This window comes from Caenorhabditis remanei, chromosome III (genome assembly GCF_010183535.1).
Source record: "Caenorhabditis remanei strain PX506 chromosome III, whole genome shotgun sequence".
NCBI lineage: Eukaryota > Metazoa > Nematoda > Chromadorea > Rhabditida > Rhabditidae > Caenorhabditis > Caenorhabditis remanei.
Window position 1 is genome coordinate 17,646,644 of NC_071330.1, and position 23,203 is coordinate 17,669,846.

The 23,203-nt window shown below is 39.1% G+C and overlaps 5 protein-coding genes across 5 annotated transcripts; 2 read left to right on the forward strand and 3 right to left on the reverse strand.

The window, feature by feature from the left end:
• Positions 1–703: 703 nt before the first annotated feature.
• Positions 704–3,577, reverse strand: GCK72_011878 (uncharacterized protein; the record flags this gene model as incomplete). Its single annotated transcript, XM_053728732.1, has 6 exons — positions 704–865; positions 2,179–2,316; positions 2,793–2,813; positions 3,148–3,252; positions 3,298–3,396; positions 3,458–3,577. 6 exons carry the CDS (start codon positions 3,575–3,577, stop codon positions 704–706), a joined length of 645 nt encoding a protein of 214 aa, XP_053588309.1.
• Positions 3,578–4,180: 603 nt separating this feature from the next.
• GCK72_011879 (uncharacterized protein) lies at positions 4,181–7,212 on the forward strand (the record flags this gene model as incomplete). The annotated part of the gene is made up of 3 exons (XM_053728733.1): positions 4,181–4,438; positions 4,490–4,675; positions 4,729–7,212. 3 exons carry the CDS (start codon positions 4,181–4,183, stop codon positions 7,210–7,212), a joined length of 2,928 nt encoding a protein of 975 aa, XP_053588310.1.
• On the reverse strand, positions 5,277–14,822 carry GCK72_011880 (uncharacterized protein; the record flags this gene model as incomplete). The annotated part of the gene is made up of 5 exons (XM_053728734.1): positions 5,277–7,051; positions 7,384–7,609; positions 10,663–10,778; positions 10,828–10,899; positions 14,759–14,822. 5 exons carry the CDS (start codon positions 14,820–14,822, stop codon positions 5,277–5,279), a joined length of 2,253 nt encoding a protein of 750 aa, XP_053588311.1.
• A 1,876-nt stretch (positions 14,823–16,698) lies between these two features.
• GCK72_011881 (uncharacterized protein) lies at positions 16,699–18,533 on the reverse strand (the record flags this gene model as incomplete). Its single annotated transcript, XM_003103052.2, has 6 exons — positions 16,699–16,736; positions 16,784–16,898; positions 16,947–17,370; positions 17,433–18,003; positions 18,053–18,260; positions 18,432–18,533. The coding sequence occupies 6 exons, from the start codon at positions 18,531–18,533 to the stop codon at positions 16,699–16,701; spliced, it is 1,458 nt and encodes a 485-aa protein (XP_003103100.2).
• Positions 18,534–22,095: 3,562 nt separating this feature from the next.
• GCK72_011882 (uncharacterized protein) lies at positions 22,096–22,588 on the forward strand (the record flags this gene model as incomplete). The annotated part of the gene is made up of 3 exons (XM_003103008.2): positions 22,096–22,188; positions 22,421–22,503; positions 22,549–22,588. 3 exons carry the CDS (start codon positions 22,096–22,098, stop codon positions 22,586–22,588), a joined length of 216 nt encoding a protein of 71 aa, XP_003103056.2.
• Between the last annotated feature and the right edge of the window lie 615 nt (positions 22,589–23,203).

The following is a 23,203-nucleotide window of genomic DNA, read 5'->3' on the forward strand; positions in this document are numbered from 1 at the left end:
AGCCGAAGATCTTGAAATATTTGAAATAGGCAATTAAGCGATAAGAAAGAATATTCAAGATTGCTGAGGGACTGTACTTATGAGACTATTGTATATCATACTTGTCAAGCGGCCCGCACCACAACTCTCTTAAAACTCCACGTTGTATGTTGAAAGATACAGAAAAATGTAGACCTCGGCGAGCTCTATATCAGTGACCTAAAAAGCGAAAATGGCAAAAAAACATTCTCACCCGGTCCGGGGCACACTACCAAATAACCATCCAGCCCGCAGTAAGTCACTACAGAACAAGTCGAGACCTACATTTTGGTATACTTTTGAGCTCATAATATTGCTTTTGAAGCGAGGCTCTCGTATGGCCGTCCGCGGATTAACCAAATGGGTTGAATTTTTGCATATCGACTAATCTTTTGGTCCTCTACAAGGCCGCCTGAAGAAGAAAAAATTCCACTTCCCATATAAAATTGCCCCACGGTCTTTTTGACAGCCTTGGTTTGAAGCGAGTTACGCTCCGGCCTGTTTCGGCCCAATTGAAAGTATGCCGTATATGAACATATCTCAGAGAGTCAAAAATAATAATGTTCCCATTCAATCATCATTAAAATACACAGGTATAGATTTTGTAGAAATGCTTGAATTTTTACTCTAGACTCAGCTATTTCAAGTTTTTAGGAATAGCGGTTAGCTGGATAAGGAAGCCAGGTTACTTATTGATGTAGACCTTATCCACGTATTCCCCAATTTCCAAGCAAATCCCGATTCCAAAACTAACCGAATACTTAGCCAGATGAAACTCCTTCCGCAGTTGCCAGTGCAACGGATCCGATCCTTCCGACTTTTCGTTGTCGTCAGGAGCGACACCAACCTGAAATGAATTTCATTTCACTACTTTGATTCCATTTCTCAAAGTTCAATGCGTCATTCCACAATGTTTCCACAATTTACAAAAAGAGCAATCACTACCACGCGTTGTTTTTGTTTCGGATTACTGATTCAACACCGAGAGGAAGCACTCACACACAATAATTGTGGGGAGGAGGGAACTCTTTTCTCTTAGTGCGCGGCGGCGGCGCTGGCTTCGAACAAACTTTGAAACAAAACGTGAATTGTGATGATTGCGGTAAATTTTTTAGAGATTGAGAAAATGAGGGAGAGATAAAGAAATAAAGAAAGCGCGGGGGTTCAAAGTCAATAGGTGTTTATGAACTTCTATTATTATGAATGTGTGATTTGATGAGACTGCAAAAGTTATTGACTGGAAGCTGATGATATCGGCTTTTTTGAAGAATAAAAAAGGCTAGGAGACTAGAAAATTTCAAATTTACCGAAAAAAAAACTTAGAAAGAATTCAGATCTAATAGTTTATCTAGAAAAAACTTCAAACTACAAAAATACAACTTTTTATTTTAAATTGCTCTCTGATCACTTTAAAATAATTTTGATTTGTGAATATGGATTAATCATTATAAAAATCAGACCATAAATTAAGAGATTCTGATTAGTGTAAAAAAATCAGAAAGCTTCACTTTGTCTATACTTAAAATTTTGAAAACCAACATAAGCAGGATCTTGTTGATCTTAAAAGAAAATTCAGTGATACTAAAAAGTTAACGAGAACTTAGTTCAAATTTAAGGGAATTAAAATGTCTCAAATTTCATATCAAACCTAGTTAGAGCTAGTTCTAAAAGAATTTCTGATTTTCGGTGATAAAAATAAACAAGTTCTACACAAAGAAGCAATAATTTAGCCTAGCGTCAAAGAAGCTTGAACATTGCATTTTTATAAATCATGTACTAATTATTATACTAAAAAGGTACTCTTCGGGATTATCAAAAAAAGAGGAGTAAAAAGAAGGAAATGAAAGAAAAGTATGGAAGAGAGTTTCGATTCCTATCCGTCAAGCTCCCCTTCTCTCACTCTCTTTCTGGCGTATCTTTCCTGCTCCTCAGCCTCACATACAGTTTGTGTGTGTGCGTCGGCGGAAGTTTCAAGAGGTGGAAGAGGCTTCTCCCTCTCTCGTTTCAATCAGGTAGAAGAATAGGGATAATGTCAGATAGAGAGACGAAGATGCCATTAGAGTCTATTCGATGCGGTGTAGAGCGCAGAACGAAAGTTTTACTAGGATCTCATTAGGATCTCATAGGAAATACTGAATGGGGGTTAGTAAAGGTTCTTACCTTTCCTGTGGGAAGTTGATCCATCGAACGATACTTTTTGGGTTCGTTCAGTTTGGATGTGTGGTCGAGATAGCGATTCTTGCGCATTTTTATAAGCCATCCAGAGTCTCCAGGAGATATTGGGGATGCTTGTGGTTGCTGAATAAAAATCTTTGCTTTAATAGTGTTTTTATTAAAAAAAGTTTTATATATTTCAAGTTCTAAAGTGTTATGATATCTCTAGTTTTGTCTAAACTTCAAGATAAAATATCCAAGAATATTCCCCAAAAACAACTAAGAATTTTTCAAAAACTAACCGGATTCAATTGCTCAAATTGACTTGGCGTCGGCAATACAGACAAATCGCTCATCGACTGTGAAGTTTTCTGAATTCGGGCAGACGACTGATTACGGCACACCAGATCATATCACACACCAGAGAGGGGGAAGGAAAATGAAATGGTCAGTAGAGGTGATTTGTTGGTGAGTTGAATAGTCCATCTTCTCGTCGTTTCCAAGCCAGGGATATCTCTTTTTGAAATGGGACGGACAACACAGTAACATGCAAACAGGGGGACAAGGAAGGACAAACAGACAAACAAACACACATGCAGGGTGGGGAAGGATTGACTTACTCTTTTCAGTGTCTCGACTCTCTAGAAAAAAATTAAATTAGCTTTTTGAAAAAGTTTTTATCTCTATGAATCTATATACTTGGTTTCGGAAGGAGATATTAAAAAAAAAACTGCCAACTGACAAAATATAACTCAATATTCATAGAATATTTCTTCACAATATTTATTCTTCTTTCATTCTTCCTTCTTTCTTCCTACAGAATATTTCTTCTTCTTTCTTGTCACTTGAAACATTTTTTAATATTTTAATAAGCAGCCGAGATAGGATGCTCCAAACTCTTCTCAGCGGGTGCGCCTCTATTTTAGGTTAAAACTGTTTTTAAACATGACAAGACGTTTTGTTTCATAGTCATACCTGCTTGATAGTTTCAAGTTCACGAAGACTTTCATCGTTCGGCCCTTTCTTTGGTCCTGGCCATCCTGGCTTGTTCCATGGCTGATTGGCATCTCCCTCTTTTGCCTAGAATCATTCAGGTGTTCCAGGTGTTTCAGATAAACAACTCACTCTCAAGTACTCCTTTAGACGAGAAGCTTCCATGTCACGATGACGCTCAACACTTTCAGTCAAATAGTTGCTAGTCGAGATTGGACGAGATTCAGTGCTCTGAAAATGTTCAAGTTTGATTAAATATTCCTTTTCTCAACTGTTCAATTGTTCAACTCACTCTAAATCGACGTTGCTCCAGCGGCTCAAGTTTGATTTGGCTCCTCTTACTGTGCTCACTTGGGAAGTCGCCGGCTACGTTACGCCGGGCATCCGGAATACGAGTGGAGAGATATGGCATGTTGGCATTGGAGATCACCTGGAAAAGAATGGATGTCAAATTTAAGATTTGAAAATCTTAGGGGGCGTTGTTGGTGGCGCTGATGTATTTTTTTATTGAAAAATTGCACTTTCGAAGTTCTTAGACCCCTTTTCACTAATTGTATTTACACGATTTTTGAGAAAATGTCTAAATTTCTTACGCCAGAATGATGCGGATCTCTAATGCGGAAGAAGGAAGAGCTCGTCGAGTATTTGTTGTCTTTTTCGCATTACCTGTGTGACCCTCTACGAATGCTCCACTATTTCAACAAGACGTTAGTGACCCCATGATCCGCTTTCTTTTAGGTAACTGTTTTTCTCTCGCGTGCTCTGGGCGCGCAAGCACAGAAGTTTACTTATAGCAAAAAATGACCGTGTGTGCTGAGAACACACACATCTCGATCATACAGACTAGGTAAGTAGTATTTAAGGAGGCGGATGGGAACTCGGAAAAGCACATCACTTCATATTTGGTCTTCTCCATTTTCCCATTTTAGGGTTTTGAACTTCTCTTTTTCACCTTTTTCATCTTTTTCATTTAAAATTATTTCCATGTTTCAAATCCATAAATTTCCAGACAACAATGAGACTGCTCATTGTGCTCACCGCACTTCTCGTCCCCTATTCCCTCCATGCACAGCTCTCCGAAGACTCTTCTGAATTAGAGTTTGGCGGACAACCACCTCGTCCATCACCAGATGGACCTCCATTCCCCCGTTTCTTGATGCATGTGCCGAGATTTGCGAGAAAAGAGTTTTTCGATATTGTGAGCAATGAGCAACTCTCTCAAAATCAACAGAACGAGCAGCTAACCATTTGGGCGAAAGCATTCAATGTTTCTGTAAGTGCCTTCTTCTGATTTTTTGAAAGGAAACAATTAATTAATGTTCAGGACGAATTCAACACTTGGGCGAAACAAGTACAAGAGCAGAAAGAGGCAGTGAGTCAGAATGTGCAAGCGGTTGTTGCCAACATTTCCACAGTTTACAACCAATTGGAGGAGATTCTCTCAAACACTAATTTAACCCGACGTGACCAGCACGATCAGATTCGTAAACTTGGAGTCACTTTCCCAAGAGTGAGTTTAAAAACAATCACTCAAACTAAAAGAAGAGTTTCAAAATATTTCAGGAAGTTCGTACCTTGTTCTTTATTGCTCGCAACTACCGCCCAGAAAGCAAGACTCCAGTTTTTGGTCTCGAACAAGGAGTGCGCGTGGGGATGAAACCACAAAACTCTATAAACCCATTCCGATTCCAACAGAACCAACCATCGCAGTCAATGATGATGTTTGCCCCACCACCGCCATTCATGTTCGGTAGAATGAATCAATTTAATCGGCAAGGTGGACCTCAAAGTGATTTCTCCGGTAGACTAGGACCACAAGGTGGTCGTGGAGGACAGAAACCAGATTTTGGACCCCAATCTCAACAAGGAGGCCGTGGTGGACGTGACCAAAACCCTGAGAATGATTTCTCAGAAGTAGGAGGTCGCGGAAGACAGAATCAACAAGGAGAAGGCTTTGGATCTCAGGACAACCAGAACATGGGATCTCAGTTTGCCAAGAGACAGTTCTCACGTGGTCCACGTAAGGATATGAACTCTGATTCTACTGAAGACTCAAATAACAACAACAACTTTGATTCTCAAAATAGTTTGAGCAGAAGAGGACCAGGATCTCAGGGTGGGCGTAGAGGACAAGGACCAGACTTCGGACCATCCGATGACTTCCCAGACCGTAGAGCACCAGGAGGACCACCAGGAAGACGTGGAGGACGTGGAGGACAGGGACCATCCGACGATTTTCCAGATCGCAGAGGACCAGGAGATTCAGGACGTGGAGGACGTGGCGGACAAGGACCAGACTTCGGACCGTCTGATGACTTCCCAGATCGCAGAGGACCAGGAGGACCAGGACGTGGAGGACGTGGCGGACAGGCGCCAGACTTCGGACCATCCCATGACTTCCCAGACCGTAGAGGACCAGGAGGACCACCAGGAGGACGTGGAGGACAAGGACCAGACTTCGGACCATCCGATGACTTCCCAGACCGTAGAGGACCAGGAGGACCACCAGGAGGACGTGGAGGACGGGGAGGACAGGGACCAGACTTCGGACCACAAGACGACTTCCCAGATCGTAGAGGACCAGGAGGACCAGGACGGGGAGGACGTGAAGGACAGGGACCATCCGACGATTTCCCAAACCGTAGAGGACCAGGAGGACCAGGACGTGGAAGCCGTGGAGGACAAGGACCAGACTTTGGACCATCTGGTGATTTCCCAGACCGCAGAGGACCAGGAGGACCACCAGGAGGACGTGGAAGCCGTGGAGGACAAGGACCAGACTTCGGACCGTCCGGTGATTTCCCAGACCGTAGAGGACCAGGAGGACCACCAGGAGGCCGCGGTGGACGTGGAGGACAGGGACCATCCGACGATTTCCCAAACCGTAGAGGACCAGGAGGACCACCAGGAGAACGTGGAGGGCGTGGAGGACAGGGACCAGACTTCGGACCGTCCGGTGATTTCCCAGACCGTAGAGGACCAGGAGGACCACCAGGAGGACGTGGAGGACGGGGAGGACAGGGACCATCCGACGATTTCCCAAACCGTAGAGGACAAGGAGGACCACCAGGAGGACGTGGAGGACAGGGACCAGACTTCGGACCACAAGACGACTTCCCAGATCGTAGAGGACCAGGAGGACCAGGACGGGGAGGACGTGAAGGACAGGGACCATCCGACGATTTCCCAAACCGTAGAGGACCAGGAGGACCAGGACGTGGAAGCCGTGGAGGACAAGGACCAGACTTTGGACCATCTGGTGATTTCCCAGACCGCAGAGGACCAGGAGGACCACCAGGAGGACGTGGAAGCCGTGGAGGACAAGGACCAGACTTCGGACCGTCCGGTGATTTCCCAGACCGTAGAGGACCAGGAGGACCACCAGGAGGCCGCGGTGGACGTGGAGGACAGGGACCATCCGACGATTTCCCAAACCGTAGAGGACCAGGAGGACCACCAGGAGAACGTGGAGGGCGTGGAGGACAGGGACCAGACTTCGGACCGTCCGGTGATTTCCCAGACCGTAGAGGACCAGGAGGACCACCAGGAGGACGTGGAGGACGGGGAGGACAGGGACCATCCGACGATTTCCCAAACCGTAGAGGACAAGGAGGACCACCAGGAGGACGTGGAGGACAGGGACCACATTTCGGACCACAAGACGACTTCCCAGACCGTAGAGGACCAGGAGGACCAGGACGTGGAGGACAGGGACCAGACTTCGGACCATCTGATGATTTCCCAGACCGTAGAGGACCAGGAGGACCACAAGGAGGACGTGGAGGACAAGGACCAGACTTCGGGCCGTCTGGTGATTTCCCAGACCGAAGAGGACCAGGAGGACCACCAGGAGGCCGCGGACAAGGCCCAGATTTTGGACCAGGATCTCAAAGAGGTCAAAACGGTCGTCAATTCGATGAATCCGCCCCATATCAGAAATATTTCGAACGTCAAATGAACTCAGGAATGCGATTTGATCAGTCGTCAGGATTCGGAATGCGCAGACAATCTTCTCAACAGGAGAACGAAGTCGCCAACGATCAATAAATTTAAAACATCGGGTCTTTTTTAATCAGTTATTTTCTTGTTATCTTTATTCATCAATTTCCAACAAAAGCTCGCTCAGCGATTTCTTTTTTAATGCTTAAAATAAATCTCATGAAAACTTTTACTCTTTGAATTACTGCTCATTGCATTCTCCAAATTTCCATATCTAACAACAGAAACCAGTAAAACAGAAGCTAACCTTTGGATCAATCAATGTTTGTTTGTATGTCTCTTGCAAAGAAGTCATTTTATAATCGCCTTGTCCATTTGGCAAATATCCAGTCTTTCCGAGGTTGAACTCAGAGTTTGGTTGTCCTTCTCCAATTTTGTAGTTTGGAGTGATGCCAATAACTCTTCCTTCTTGCTCTCTCCCTTGTTTAGTTGATGGGAAGTCTTCCTGAAAATTGATCTTTTCGATATTTCAAGAATTTTAGAATGTTTTCCTATATCAGTGCTCTAGATAACACTCAAATATTTTTTATCCTTACAAAAATCTGCAACTTTTGCATTAATTGTGTAGAAATCCGTTTCGTCGGTGGTTTATAGATTTCTACCATGGTGAGAAGTACAGAAAACTTTAACGAAAGTTTTCACTTGTACCTAGAATTATTGAGAACTGGTTATCATGTACGGAAGGATAGTAATAGAAATGAAAATTGAAAAGATTGTGAACGAGAAGGGTGTGGTTGTTCAAACTTGAGATTTTATTCCGAGTGCAATTTTAATTTTAGAAAAAAAACGGAAGTTTTTGATGAAAGGAAAGATGAAGATAGTTTTTGAGTCAAGAAAAAAATGAAAAAAACTAACATTTTGGGTTTTCAAGACCGGAAAACTTGTATTACAAAGACATGTACCTCTTGTTCCAAAAAAAGATTTCAAATCAAGAAGACTTCTATTGGAAAAAAAACTTCTTATAAGGACAATGGAATCGGAAAGAAGTATCATAAAATCTCAGAGGGGTCCCCATAGAGGGGTCCCCATTAACGCGCTATATCTTTTTACTCAGAGGAGATATCAAAAAATTTTCGAAAGACAAACTATAGCTGAATATTAATACAATATTTTATCTGTTGGAACAAATTTGATAGCACTCAAGGCAGTTGAGATATTGTGCACCAAACTTTTTGTTCCTCTATTACAGGTTTTACATTATCAATTAGAAGTTAACACGCGTTTGAGAATCGGGTGGCAGTGCAAGAATTTGAATTATCATAACGCTTAAAAATACCAAGACTATCTATAAAAATTGTTGACAAAGACAAAAAAATCAACCAGCCATAAACCCAAATAAAGCCCGGAAAAAAACACGGCCAGGTCTCAGCTAATCAAAATCTCGGATCAAGAGAAAAGAAGCAAATCTAGCCGAAAAAATCTATAAATGAATTGTTTTGCCTGTGTGTTGCAGGCAACATTTCACTTCTTTTTCGGGATAATCGTCGCATTTTTCGTATACCTACAGATGAGGGAAAGAGAAAGAGACAGCGTGAGGGAAAACTGTGTGAACAAAACAAAACAAAAAAGTTGAGGGAGAGGGGTGAAAGTGGGTCGGAAAAAGAGGGAATAGTAGATTTACTAGTATCCATTCTCTCCGCACTCTACCCATAATTCAAAAAGGACATATGCTTGTCATCCCAATAGCTGAAATCGAAACATTTCCTCCTCCTAACCCATGCTTGATTGAATGTGTGTATGTATCTGACGCATTCTTTTCTTCCTTACATTTTCTTCCTTTTCACCGATTTCTAGTTTTTTTATTGTATGTGTCATGTATTATGCGTGAGGCAAAAAGAAATAGGTGGAGTAAGGGGGATTACATGTATCATTGTCAAAGAGAGTGAAAAGTTAGATTATCTGGAAGTGAATGAACTATTATTCTTTTTGTACTAGATCATGAGGTGAGTGGGTCTTTCTTACTGTAGTTAGATTATAGAATGGAGGGACTATGCTTGCTAAAAATAAAGCCGTCGTCAAGGTTTGAAATGTGTTTTTGAAATTCCTGAGTCCGGAAAAATAATTTAGTAAGGAATGTGTAAATTGTGAAATTTTTGGCAAACATTTACCGTAAAACCTGAAAAAGGTGCTGTTCGTTCAAATCGGTATATCTTGGTTCCCATAAGAGATATAGAAAAGTTAACAACTAACAAAAAATAGTGTTGTATCTTTATAGCGAGTAGAGATACTATGCTTCAAACTTTTTCTAGTGGGTACATTTATATTAAAGGTTTTACAGTAATTCGTTTTGACTTGTGGCAGGTTTTGACAAAAATTCAATATCTTAATTTTCTATAGTTGAGGTATACCTTATCAATCTCAATTTTATTCTGGGATGCTTTTGTGATGCTTCTACTCGATCGTTTGAAAAAACTAAAACTAGAAAGACCGATACATAGAAAACTCAAAAATTGGTGTGTTTCCTATTTCTGAGTTCCGTCAGTTTTCTTTGGACAACCTATAATTTATCTCATGAATTTTAGCTTTCCACTGGAAAATCTTCTCAAGTTTGTTATCCAATTACCAGCATAATTATATCACAAACTTTTTGTCTCTCTCTTCTAATAATGAATCAAAAACCAAAGCGGAAAGGGTAAAAAAGTAAAGGAATCTGGGTGTGTCTCCTCTTCTCATCGTTTCTCCCTTCTTCCTCTATGTCACCGAAGCCGAAGACGTGCTATTCCATCATTCAATTCAAATTTTATGGGTAACAACACAAAACGAGGGAGAAAGAGGTTGGAATGGCACCAGAGTGATATAGGGGGCACACCCAACTAACCACACAATCATGACCTTTCACTGGAAAAGTTCTTTCTACGGGGCAAATGAATATATTTTAGAGAGAGAAAAAGAAAAGAAGAATTTCAGAAGGAACGCAAAAGAGAGTAGTTAGTGAGAACGAATTGCTCAAATCTTTGAGGAAAACTTTCACGCAATTTCAGATGAAGTGGATATACGCTAAGTTAGGAATCAGTATATATCAGAATGGAATTTCGACTAGTTGTACATTTTAAATATAATCTGGGTCCATCTTATGAAAATAAATATTTCAACAAACTCCTATTCAGTTTTATAGTTGCTCAGTATATAATTAATTTCTAGAATATCTTTATGACTAGTTGGAATAGTTTAGAATAATCTACCGTAAAACCTGTAATGGAGGCGGTGCCTGTTCGCAGCGATATATCTCGGTTCCCAAAGAAAATATCAAAAAGTGGCTAACTAACAAAACATAGTTTAACACCCATATAATATTTTTAGTTGAAAACATTTTCATATCTTTAAAAACCGCCGAGATAAGATGCACCAAACTCTTGCGCCTCTATTACCGGTTTTCTAGAGTTTGAGATACTATGAAATGTTTTTTTTTACGAATTCTTCAAAATTTTTTATTTATTATGAAAATAATTTTTATGTCAAAAATATAAAAGTTAGCACATTAATAAAAGCAACACTCACCGGTCCAGGTGGTTTTCCCTCCTCTTTCACAACTTCAGGAATCGACCATCTTTTGATGGATGTTTCGGTGGCTATGTGAGATGTCATTGTTGACCAGTAGGTTTTCGGAGGCTCTTCTGAAAACTCTTTTCTTATTTTGATTATTGATTCACGGAATAGTCTCACCTGGCTTCTGGAATAAGTAGTCGGCTGGAACTGTGACCTCTAAGGGGCGGATGAAGACTTTTACGGAGGGCTCTGGAAGATAATAAAATTTGAAAAATCTTAACATAAAAACTAAATTGTACAGCTTTTTTAGTACACGTCAAAATAAATGAAAATGATAACAAGTGATTGAAAAGATGAAGAAGAAGAAGAAGACGAGAAGTAAACAAGAAGAAGAAAACCAAAGGGAGGCGACGGAGATGGAGAATCACTAGAGACGAGAAAAAAAGGCAAGAAGAAAGAAGACAACGTCTTCTTCTTCTAAATTAATGCGAATGATTAGTGATAATTCTGGTTTCTAGTTTTACAGATGATTGAAAAACGAAATAAACGAGGAGAGAGAGAGAGGGGCAATGATAAGAGAAAAGTAATAAATAAACAAAACGGAGGGGTCAAATTGTTTTAGAATATACTTTTTCTTTAGATGGAATGAGCCGAACTATTTGAAAATAATTTGTGGGAAAATCGAAATAAAGACGTTCACAAAAAGGTTTCAGGTTCGAAACTCAAAATAATCAGGTATCCTAACTGAATGATGAATCTATGTGTAAGATAATGTAGATAACCTAATTAGGTTGTCAGCTCGCCCAGACTTTGTGGAAGGTTCCAGAAAAATTTTACAAAGCCGAAACTCCTCAGAAATTGTCTGATAAAAACTTCCCCCCATATCCATGAATGGTCATTCCAACGGCCACTAAACATGAAGCATGAGAACATAAAGGGGGGAACGTGTGTGCTTGTTTGAGGGTGTTTCAAGTATGTTCACTTGTTTAGAGGAAATCGAAGAAAAGGAATGTTTGATTTGTAATCGAGGAGGCGGCATTGAGGGAAATAGTAGAAAATGGAGGGAAGACAGGAAATCGGAACAACTCTCGAACTTTTGTCGGCTTATCATTGTGTAAACTGAATTCCAATTCCCTCCGAGAGAGAGGTTAACACCGAAGGGGGTTAAAGGTCTTCAAAGAGGGCAGAAAAAAGCTAAAAGGTTACAAGAAGTAGACAAAAGATATGGTCACCAACAGTTGTTGATGGTGTTTCTGTTTGAGATGGCAAGGAAGAAAAGGGGCGTGGCTCCCTTTTGGGAAAACGAATAAAAAGAATGAAACAATGAAATATGAGGTGAAGAGAAGAGAGAAGGCGTAGGCGTCTTTTCAGTTGTGATAGCGGCGGCAGAAGGGCGTGGCGCCGTTGGGGAGATGTTGAAGAAGACGTTGGCGACGCCCAACTTCTCTTTTCAACTTATTTTTCGTGTGTCCGTTTTTCGCCGAGATTCTCGACTTGGACATTGTTGGGGCGAGAGAGGGGGGAAGGTACCGAGCGGAAATTATTGATAATAATAACAATCAAAAAATTAATGCAACCGGATTCTAAGGGTTAGTGAAATCCGTTTTTGGCAATGGATTTCTAGACCGTGTTAAATGAAAGACTGCGGATTGAAATCTCATAAAACTACTGAAAATATTTTATGTTTAATGAGCAATGCCGATTTTAATTATACTTCAGAATGCCTGTGCGTAATTCGCTTGAAAATCATTATTGTAAGCTGAAAGTTATACCAAAATGTAGATCTCAGCGCGAGTCCGGCTAGCGGGCTAAAATGGTGTTTTTTGACACTTTAACCCGGCCCGCGGACATTAACAAATGCCCACCCATCACATAGTAGGTCATAAAATAAAAACTTGCCGCGATCCACATTTTGGTATAGTTTTTATCTCATAACATTGAGTTTCAAGCGAGTTACGCGCCGGCCCGGTTTGCAAGTATGATTTCAATGTCACTGTTTTTCTTATAACCCCACTATCAGATTTAATTTTTTTAAATCAAAGATGACACCTAGATTTACTATTTCACCTAGTCAATCATCTCTATACCAACATGACTTAAGATAACAGCAAAAGTAGATACAGGGGTATTTTATTCTAGGCGTCATGCTATCAGGAACATGGAGTAAGCTTATATCAAACTTATCAAGTCTTGAAGCCTAGAAATCCCTCAACGATTACGATTACGCAATTGATATATTGTTGTTGAGGGGGTGTGTTGTGTTGTTAAAAGAGGGGGGGGGGCGCCATATTAGACAAGTCGCGGGAGAAGATATGCGATTGCGCACTACCGGGTGATTAGGTGAGATGAGATGAAGAAAAACGAGAGAAGACGGAAAGGCAAACCGATTTGAGTATGACGGGGGAGGGAGAGAAGAATTTCAAAAGGTAATCGGGGGGAAGGTATGGAAAGAAATCGAACATTGACCGAAATTGAGAAGAAGGGGGATGAATTACGGGTTGGAAACAAGAATCAAGTGTGGGAACCAGGGGAAACCAATCTAGTGACCAGAAATAGACCGAAGAGATAGAAGATTCTGATAAATGAATGTTGTTGAAAGTAACAGTAATTAAGTAATTAGAAAAAGTATCTCTGAATTTATCAAATTCAATGTTTTGTATGTACATAAAAATATTCCTTATTGTTGTTAGCTAACAGATATTTATCAGCATTTTGAGATAAATTCCTAGATTGTGGGGATTTTAAAGAAACGAAGTCATGAGACTGGATGAATAAGTAGTGATAATAATAAGAATTCATGACTTAAAAAATTTTAAAGAAAAAGTGTGTTAACTCTTGAATACAGAGAGGTTCTTTAAGTTATTTGAGTTTTACTTTACATATTTCAAATAAAATTACTGAAAAGAAGTAGTGAGGATACATATTGTCAAATGATCAGTTTATTTTTCCAATTTAGTATCTTGGGAATGCATGAATCAAAAAAAGTGGAGACATTTATAATTAGTATCTAAATCAGGATGGTTATCGCCTGATAAAATACCTTAAAAGCTAATTATTACCATTATTAAGTCACAATAACGGAAATAAGGTTTTTAATTTAATTTGAAGACTGTACAAAACAGTTTAATATAATTAATTGGGCAGTGAATAGTAAAACCAAGTCTCTTTCGATATCTTGATGTTCGGGAATCATTGCATCCACAACAAAAGTCAGTTAATTCCCCCTTCTTCCGTACTCTCAGTCGTTCGCCTTTTTCCCAGTGTCCGTACCGGCAGAGAAGAGATGGGAGGACCTTGAAACAGTACGAGAGACGAAGAAGTAACAAGAAAATTGTTTTGATTGTTTGGAAAAGGAGATGAAGAGAAACAGAGAAGAAGAATTGTGGTATTGAAAGGGAAAGAAGAAGAAGAAATGGTCGGGGAGGGAGGAGACGTCCGAGTGGTACACGGTGAAACCACTGGATAAATATGATGATGATGACGGTGAAATTGAGAATGATTCATCCTAACAAATTATTCTCGAATTTCGAATTTTTTTCGGATTTTTTATTAGGTAAACGGCGAAGAGTACTTTCGAAGTAATTTCAAAATTGAACGTTTTATATAAATACAACATAAGAGCTTTCAAACTTAGTTATTTTCGAATGCGTTGAAAGATCATGAATTCTAGAAAAAGTGAAAGGAACTTTTTTCTGACTTTCAAGAATTACTAAAATAGAATAATGATTTTCTGGACCAATGATTTAATTTTCTGCGTTTGAAGAAATTATTATAACCATTCAGAAAGTAATATCTGAAATATAATGACAAAAAACAATCTTCGGAATTATCTATTAGGAAAATCTGAATTAATAATAATCATGGCCTAGGATGCATCAACTCGGCCATTGTGATATCTCGTCACGAAAAAACGTCATTCAGCAGAAAACGAGTAAAAAATAAGATGTTTCCGAATGACGTCATTTTCGTGGCAAGATATCACAATGACCGAGTAGAAGTATCCTAGGACAAGACTGTTTTTTATTCAGATTGACATAATGTTTAAAATAATTACTTAGGCAGGAATAAATTAAGAGCTTAAAACACTAAAAACTTTCAGAGAACTCACCTTCTACATCTTTTTTTTCGTCCTTTTTTCCATCCTTGTCATTGTCTTCCTTTCCTTTTTCCATATGGTTTCGAGTCGAGTTTTTTCGGAGGTTTTCTGAAAAAAATTTCATTCAAAATTAAATTGTTCATTCCAAGAAATTCCAAGAAAAAAAAGAGAAACGTAAAATACGGAAAGTTTCCCAAGACACCGAAAAGACGTCCTTCTCCAGACATAAGGCCTAAATTGAGGTGTCATCCCCTCCCATCTCCATGCGTACGTTTTCTCTTCACATAGCCTCTATTTGAAATGGAAAATTATTCCTTCTCTTCAGGTCTTCTAGCAACTTAAGAACAAAAAAACAAGTTGACAGTAAAACCATGTGCGCGGAAGAGTGGCGTATGGTGTGCGCGCACGCGGCAAAACGAAATACCAAACACAGAGACATTTTTCTCTATTTGCTCTTTGTATGCTCATAGAGAGACACACTCTCGAATTACTATTCAATAAACATATATAACAAAGCGTCAAAAAGGGGGGAGGGGCAAAAAACGACGAAGACACTCTGTGATTTTTGGCACATTTGATATGTGACGTGGAGTGACGGTAGAACGTTTTGTAATAATTGATGATTCACTTTTTGGATGAAAACAGAACATTTCTTGAGTATTGAAATTGGAAAAAAAAGTGAGAAAGCGTCAATTTTCAGAGAGATGGAAAAATAATGCGATGTACAGCGGCGGACATTTTTTCTTACATATGAAACCACAAAATGAATTTTATGTGAATTAAACAGATTAAGAGGATTTCTTAATTTTTGTGAATAGTTAACAAATTTTTCGTACGAGCTCTTTCTAAAGATTTACAGATGCGGATTCACAGACAAATTGAGATTTTTAGCTTTTTTAAAACTTTCCCTGCAAAAGTTTACATAAAAAGTAATCAACTAAGCATAGTACGGTATGGGTAAACATAGAAAGTAATTTTTTTTTAATCTCTTAAAATTAAAAGAATGAAATTGTAGACCTGCATGTTTTTCTCAAAATTTTGGTTTTGTGATAAGAATAGGTCAAAGAGAATCTGTTGAGAAAATTTCAGGCCTACGACTTACATATTTCAATTTTCAACGAAATTTCAGTTTTATAATAATTCAGAGTGCATGATCCACAACTTCAACGCAAAACATTCAGGATACACTCTGATTAATTTTACAACTGACTAGCGTCCCGAGCCTGACGGCTCGCTCCGCCAGTTAATTTTACAACTGATTAATGCTAAAAATAAGAAATATAAACTTGTACTAATTGGGCGGTTTCTCAAAATGTCTATTTATTAAGAGTGGATCTATAACTTCATTGCAGTTCTTTTTCCGAGATTAGGCAGATAAGGAGACCGTGCAATTAGGCTTCTGGCCCCGGCTATATCAATTAAGAAATTCATATTTTCAAAACTTTCCAATTTTTAGAGATTTCAGTTAACAAGTAAGGAATAATCGAGGCAACTGACACAGCTGGTACATTTCAGGATGAACAAGTTAGTGCCTCCAAAAAGTTTTACAAAAAAGAAACCCAAGTTACAAAAAATTCCGCGGGAGAGAAAATGAAGTTTCTTTGACAAAAAATGTGTGTGTGTGTGACATTCTGCTAGCGGCTGCTGCTCTGCCAGCTGCCTTCCTGACAACGCAACCGGACCGCTGAGCAGAACGGCAAACATAGTCATAGGTGGTGAGGTAGGGTTGGCGAGGGAAGCATGAGCAACGAGCATGGAATTTGCACTAAGATGTTGTCGTAAAGGAAATGGGGGAACAGAAAGACTGCTCTATTGATAACATTTTATTTTCTAGTCGAAATGATCATAAGTTAGGTCAGTAAAGAGATTGCAATGTTGAGATATATACATACAATTATGGGCACAATAATTGTTTTGTGAGAAATAATAAATTAAGATTTTGTCGAGAAGTCTCAGTTTCCAAACAGCTTCCGACGGCCACCTCGTTCTACTGAAATATAGAATTAAATTTTTTTTCAACCATCTTACACTACTTACCCAATGAGATATAAGCGTTTTCTGAAATTTTCTGAAGAATTTTATTGATATCCCCAGTGTGTTCTAAACGGCGACGGTAGTCTGACGCAAGACGCTCGAAATCTGTTCTTTCGTGCTGAAAACGGAATTTGTCTATACAGAAATATATTATTTAAAAACTTACGTAGTTGAGTCTTGGCGGTGCTACAGGTCTACTTGTCATTGGAATTGGAGCCAATGTAGAATAGACTGGTGCTGTCACGGCAGATCTCGATTTTGTCACTTCTGGCTCTGTCAGGTCTAAAGGCGCTCCAGTAGCGAAATCCACCAACAAATCTCTATCATTCTCCTTCTCTCGGTCTTGTGAAGCAATCAGAATTCGCTTGTGAAGTGAAGCCTTCTGATTTTGTGTAGCAACATCTTCCTCATCATTTGCAACAAAAATCGGGAGATGAGTGAGGGAGGTTTTGATAGATCCTTGCGAGATTTCCTCAGATTCTAGCGGCTCTTGAATCTTCTTCTCCTGAAGTTTGATAGGGTGGTGCTTCAGATTGTTACGTTGGAGAAGTACTAAGTTGTTCTCCTCGCTTCGAATGTGCATTTGAGGTCTGAAATTTGAAATGATGTTACAGTAACTATCTGGAAACAAAGGAGTTTAAAAAAAACTCACGGTGCAGAAGTAGTTGCTTGTGAATAATCTTCTTCCTCTTCTTCTAAAAACTCTTCTGTTACCAAGTCGGTCGTTGTTGAAGTCTCTGTGGTAGTTTGTGGCGTAGTCGTTGTCAATACTACTGTAGTCGATTCAGTAACTGGTGTAGGCGCTTCTGTAGTTGTCGTTGTCTCTTCTAACTTCTTACTCATCAGTTTCTCCCTCACAACTTGCTCCACTCTCTCCACAATACTTTTTGTCTCTTCCTTGCTCAAATTCAACTTTTTGAATAGTTGAACCACCTCCAAATCTTCTGGAGATATAGTGGTAGTAGTGGAAGGAATCGGGTGAATTTCACTTTCCACTATACCCACGATCGCATCAGCTGCCACATTTCCTTTCTTTTGAATCGACACCGTTTTCACTCCTGCTAATGTCTTCTTTACAATATCTGTTCGTGCTGGAGCCTCTACAGTTCCATCTTTTTCACTTGGGGTTTCGTCTTTTTCACTTTCGGGAGCAGCCAATTCGCCTGGCTTCTTCTCGACTTCCTCGTCTTTTCCATACGTTCCAAGCTTGCTGGTTGAGCCTTCTGAAAATTTTGACACACAAAAATATATAAGATCAACGAAAAGTCTTACGGTTTGCGGTTTGTGGAGCAAATGGATTGAACAGTGATGGGGCGGGAGGAAGAAGTGGTTCCGTTGGATTTGTTGGGATATGGAGTGGAGGAAGTGGATGGGGGTGGAGTAAAGCGTTGTTTAGAAGTAAGGCATCATTGATTTGCTGCTGTCTTCGGAGCATTTCTAGAAAGTGTCGTCGGTGAGCATCCACAAGGAGGTCGTTTGTCTGAAAATGAAGAATTTAGTTTGATGTCTCTACCGTTTTGAATTTCGAAACATCATTTCATCGTTCTAAACCGGATTGTTGTAAAAGATAGTTTCGCAATTATGACAAAACATAAACACAGTGACCTTTTTCCCCCATAGCTTTTAATTAAAGAAGAATGACGTCACTCACCAAGACTTGTGCGGATGGAGCGGAATTCTGAGGTGGTGGTACTACTCGTTGGGCTAAGACGAGATCGATAAGCCAGGGAATCATGAACAGTTTTGCTTGCATTTTTCTGAAAAAGTGGAGAGGATAGTTATGACAAACGGAACGATGGAACGGAACAATAGAAAACTGGAAAATATAAAAGTGTATATTTTTAAACAGTACTTATACACTAGGCCAAAAACGCAGCTTATATCATCTTTACACGATTTCTGAACTCTCTGTATAAGCTGAAAACATCTAGAAGAAGGGATCAATTGAATCGTGTGACCGATTGAGAAGCATGTGATAGTAAATGAGGTACTTTAGCCGATTATCTCCTCCTTTCTCCCCCGGGTGTGTTAGTTGTGAATTGAATAAAAAATGATGATGATGATGAAGGGAAAACGATAAGTGTAATGATGATGATGATGATCAAAGGGCACGAAATAAAGTACTGTAATGTTTATTTAAAATAAAATATTTTCACTTTTTCATGGGAATGAGGAAGTTGTAAACTTCTAGCTTGAGCTTGTTAGATATGTAACAGAAATGCTCCACGAAGTTAAAAGGAATACTATCATTAAAACAGAATAATACTATCATAAACACATTTTAGGAAATTATTTCAGATCATGGTCAATGTCTCACTGAATCTTGGAATCCGAAAAAAATGGTATGAGAAAAGGGCAAAAGAGAAAAAGATGGGGCACACGATACGGTTTCATTCGAAAAACCATCGAAGAAGCTGAGGAAGTGAGAGAAAAAGAGAAAGAGAACTGGTTGGTATGGAAATGTGAGAAGAGGAAAAAGATGTGACCAGCTGACGATTTGCCTCTAAAAGAAAAGAAATGGAGAAAACAGAAAAAGAAGGGAAGGAAAAATGGAAAAATATGTAAGGGGAGATTGACGGATGATTGCGTAAGAGGCGCGGAGAATTAAGAAGAGGAATTAGAGGAATGAATCAAGAAGGCTAATGGATGGTTTTATTGAAACCGTAATGTAAGTTAGAGTAGGCACAGCCTTTCATGGCAAAACTTGATCTTGTATTTTTACTGCTGCTTGACTTTGATTTTAACCATCCAGAAATACAGAAAGTGAGCTAAATAATCTGTCAGTTTTTACGTACCATAAGTTTCCAGTCTACCGTATTCCAGACGTCCCCGTTATTTGTTACAGACCGTCCGTCTTACTAGGGAAGATCATGGAGTCAGTTTGGAGTTTTTGGGACGTGACCTATATTTTTAAATAGCTGAGAAAACGCTGATTCCAAATATATACTCAGTTTTTGCCCTCTAGGTCTGGTATTCCAGAATTACAAGGTCAAAGTTCTGAAAAATGTCAAATTACGCAAAAATTGCTTTTTATCGAATACCAGACTTTGAGGGCAAAAATTAAATATATATTTGGAATTAGCGTTTTCTTTGCTTTTTAATGATTTAGGTCACGCCCCATAACTCTTGGTGGTCTTTCTAGTTAGATAGTTAGATAATATCAAGTGCTTCTCCAGACCAAAATAGGTACTTCTTCAAAAACGGATAGAGAAAATTAATTATAATGGAAATGCAAAGTTAAAACAAATATGAAGGCACCAATGTGTCTAGGCGATGTGATTGCACCAAAAACGTAATAATGCGCCCAATACCAAAAAACCTCCACATATCAGAAAAAATATATCACCCGTACTAACACGGACAACATATGATTCTCAATCTGAAACTGGAATAAAATGGTCAGTCAGAGGAGACAGTTGGGAGACACGCTAAAGTACTTAAAGAAACATGTGGAGGACGGGCGGCCCGCATTGTGTAGCGCCCCGCGCGCGCATATCCTAATTGCGTAATACAGTTGAGAAGCAAGCAATGGCAAAAAAGGAAATAAAGGGGAGAGGGTGCGAACGAGTTTCATTCGAGGACTTAATCCTCTCATCTTTAGGACACGAACATCATGTTCATTTCCGAGATCACTGGTGTGAGAAGAAGCAAAAAATGGATTTGGTGTTTTGAAACCTTTGAAACAAATCACAACTCTATAGTTCAGTTTTAGCGGGGATTGGAGAATCAGGATTGTATTAGCGATCAGACAGTGAAAGACTGACTAGCCGCATACCAGAGTTCCATGGCATTCCGATATCCGACTTCCGGATAAGAAATCGCCATTTCCATGCAACGCTGCTGTCTAATGCTGTTTTTTGGGTTTCAGACCTGAAAAGTGTTTCTGAAATTTCGATAAATAATGACGTCTGCAAATTTTTAGATCAGGTAATCTGGTCACGCTCAATTTGGCAATGTAATGAGAGAGTCTATACATTTTTCTCTTATATTTGGTTATTCCTGAAACTTCTATTTCAAGTTAGACACTTCTTGCTTCAGATCCTATTTGGTGTCCACCGGAAATATTAAAATGTGTATGACTAATATCTGCCTGCCCGGTTTATTTAAAATAACAACAGCATAAAATTCTACCATTTATGCATTATATTTTCTCTTCCCTTTTTTCCATTGTTATCTTCCTTTGTTTTTATACGTTTTCTTCCCATTTTTCATCAATTTTCGATTACAAAAAATACTTCTCGGTTGGAAGTGTGTTATGTATAAAAAGCATTGTCAGGTCTTCTTTTATGAGAATCTTTCTTTTTGGTTAACGTAAAAAATATTCCGTGAAAATCAAGTTATGCTAAAGTCGGTTCGTCATCTTTAGTCAAGTATTTCTGTCTGGGACCTTACTTAGAGAAACGTCATTCTTGATGCGTTAGGTGAACTGAACATGTGTTATCTGAAAACTGAGAATTACTAGAATGTTGCTTTATTTGTTATGTTGTTCTTTTCAATTTTTTCAACAGTTTCAGGATATTGAATGACAAGATTTAGTTATTTGAACAGTGCTGACCTTATATCAGTTATATCAACTTCGTTTGATTCGTGAGGTCTAAATGTTTTTCAGCTTTCGGAGTTCAGTTGGTAAAAAAACAGATAGGGAAAATCCTGCTCGGAAATTTTTATTTCATTTGTTAGCCAGGATCAGAAAATGGTAAAATTAAATGAATTCAATAAGTTCCTATTTTGCTGGAGTCGTAAGGGAAATCTATTCCTTTTTGTCACAAGATCCCATTCTCATAAAGAGAAACAGTTTTCTTTTCCTTAATATTGTCTTCCCATCTTTGGAGTGGTCGACCACGAACACGGTTAAAATCTAGTGGACATCATTCAGAAATCTTACGTGATACCTTCTGTTTTAGACACAACGGATACGAGCCCCTCGTGATGTCTACATAGTTCCAAGTAAAAAGGTCATAGGTTACAAACCAAATCAAGCTAACCTTAAAACGTCCACCACCCACATTTCACACGTCTTCCTTCCTTCACTCCACCCATTTTTACTTTCATCGTGACAAAAACTCATCGAAGTGTGATGAAATCATTTTTCAAAAAAAAAACTCGAGAGAGGAGAGCAACCAACTTCAGTGAAGTGTACTGGTATTTGAATCTTTCTTCACACTCCGCCCTTTTCTTCTGAATCTTTTTAGAGATTAGTTTGCGTGCGCTTTTCTATAGTTTTTGTTTCGGTCATTCGTTTTGTTTCTCAAAACTCAAAGTTCTTCTTCATTTTTTTCTATTCCTGGAGACTACAGAGTTCTACAGTCTTCAGAATGCTTCGTGGTTTCTTGATCTGTTTCTTCTTGTTCGCAGCACTAGCCAGTGTCTCAAATGCGTATGTCTTGGACTATGAGGTTCCAGAGAGAGTAAGTGAACGAGGAGTTGTTTTATATAAGGGTATCCTAGTCTTTAGATTTTCGTGCATTGTGTACATAATTTGGTTGATTAGATTACTGCTTTTTTGACCTTAGTTGTTTTTTTTAGAGTTAAACAATACTAGAATACTATTGACCCGTTTCAGGAGAAAAAAAGTGTAGAACAAGTTAGTTCCCCAGTATCGTACTAAAATAGCAAAACCAGATAAATCATTATTTCCAGCAAGCCCGTGGAGACGTCCCATCGGTCTTCTTCTCTCCATTCCGTATGGTTGGAAAACGATCCCAATTCTATGGATTGTACAAGTGAGTCCCCTAGAATCATTGTCAGCTCAATATTTCTGACTTCAGACAACTTGGCAACAACAAGAGAGAGTCCTCGTTCGAATAATTTATCGTTTTGATTTTGCTGATAATATTTAACATCGCTTGTTTCTCGCAATAAACACTTGTTGAAAAAAATTGTGGTTTTTTGTGAGTAACCTAGAATTGAAGTTTGGTCTCAAACCTCGACTTCAACATGATCCATAGATTCCATAACAAACATTTCCACGCGCCAGCCAAAAAACACTTTAAGAGACCATCATCATCATCGACAAGGCTCAAAAAATTAGAAATGGATGAGAATGAAGATAGGCGGACGGAAAAAAGTAGCGAAACACATGCAAAAATAATGAGAGATGCATGTATTCTTGGATGAGACACATTTCCGTGTGTTTTTTGGTAGAAGGATGTCTTGGTTTTTTATTCCTGCTTTAGTATATTGACACTGAATATGTGGAAACACCGAGAATCCTAGAACCCAAGGCGACTAAAAAACCTTTTTTGGAAGCTCTTTATTCTCTAAATTTGTTTACACCATCATCTCGCAACATTTTGTCTCTGTGTGGCAAAATGTTAACAATCAAATTGCGAGAGACATTTTCAGAAAATAAAAACTCGTCATCGTCACCTTTTCATCAATTGTGTTTATTTTGCATCTTAAAACTTCTCTCACATCTTTTCC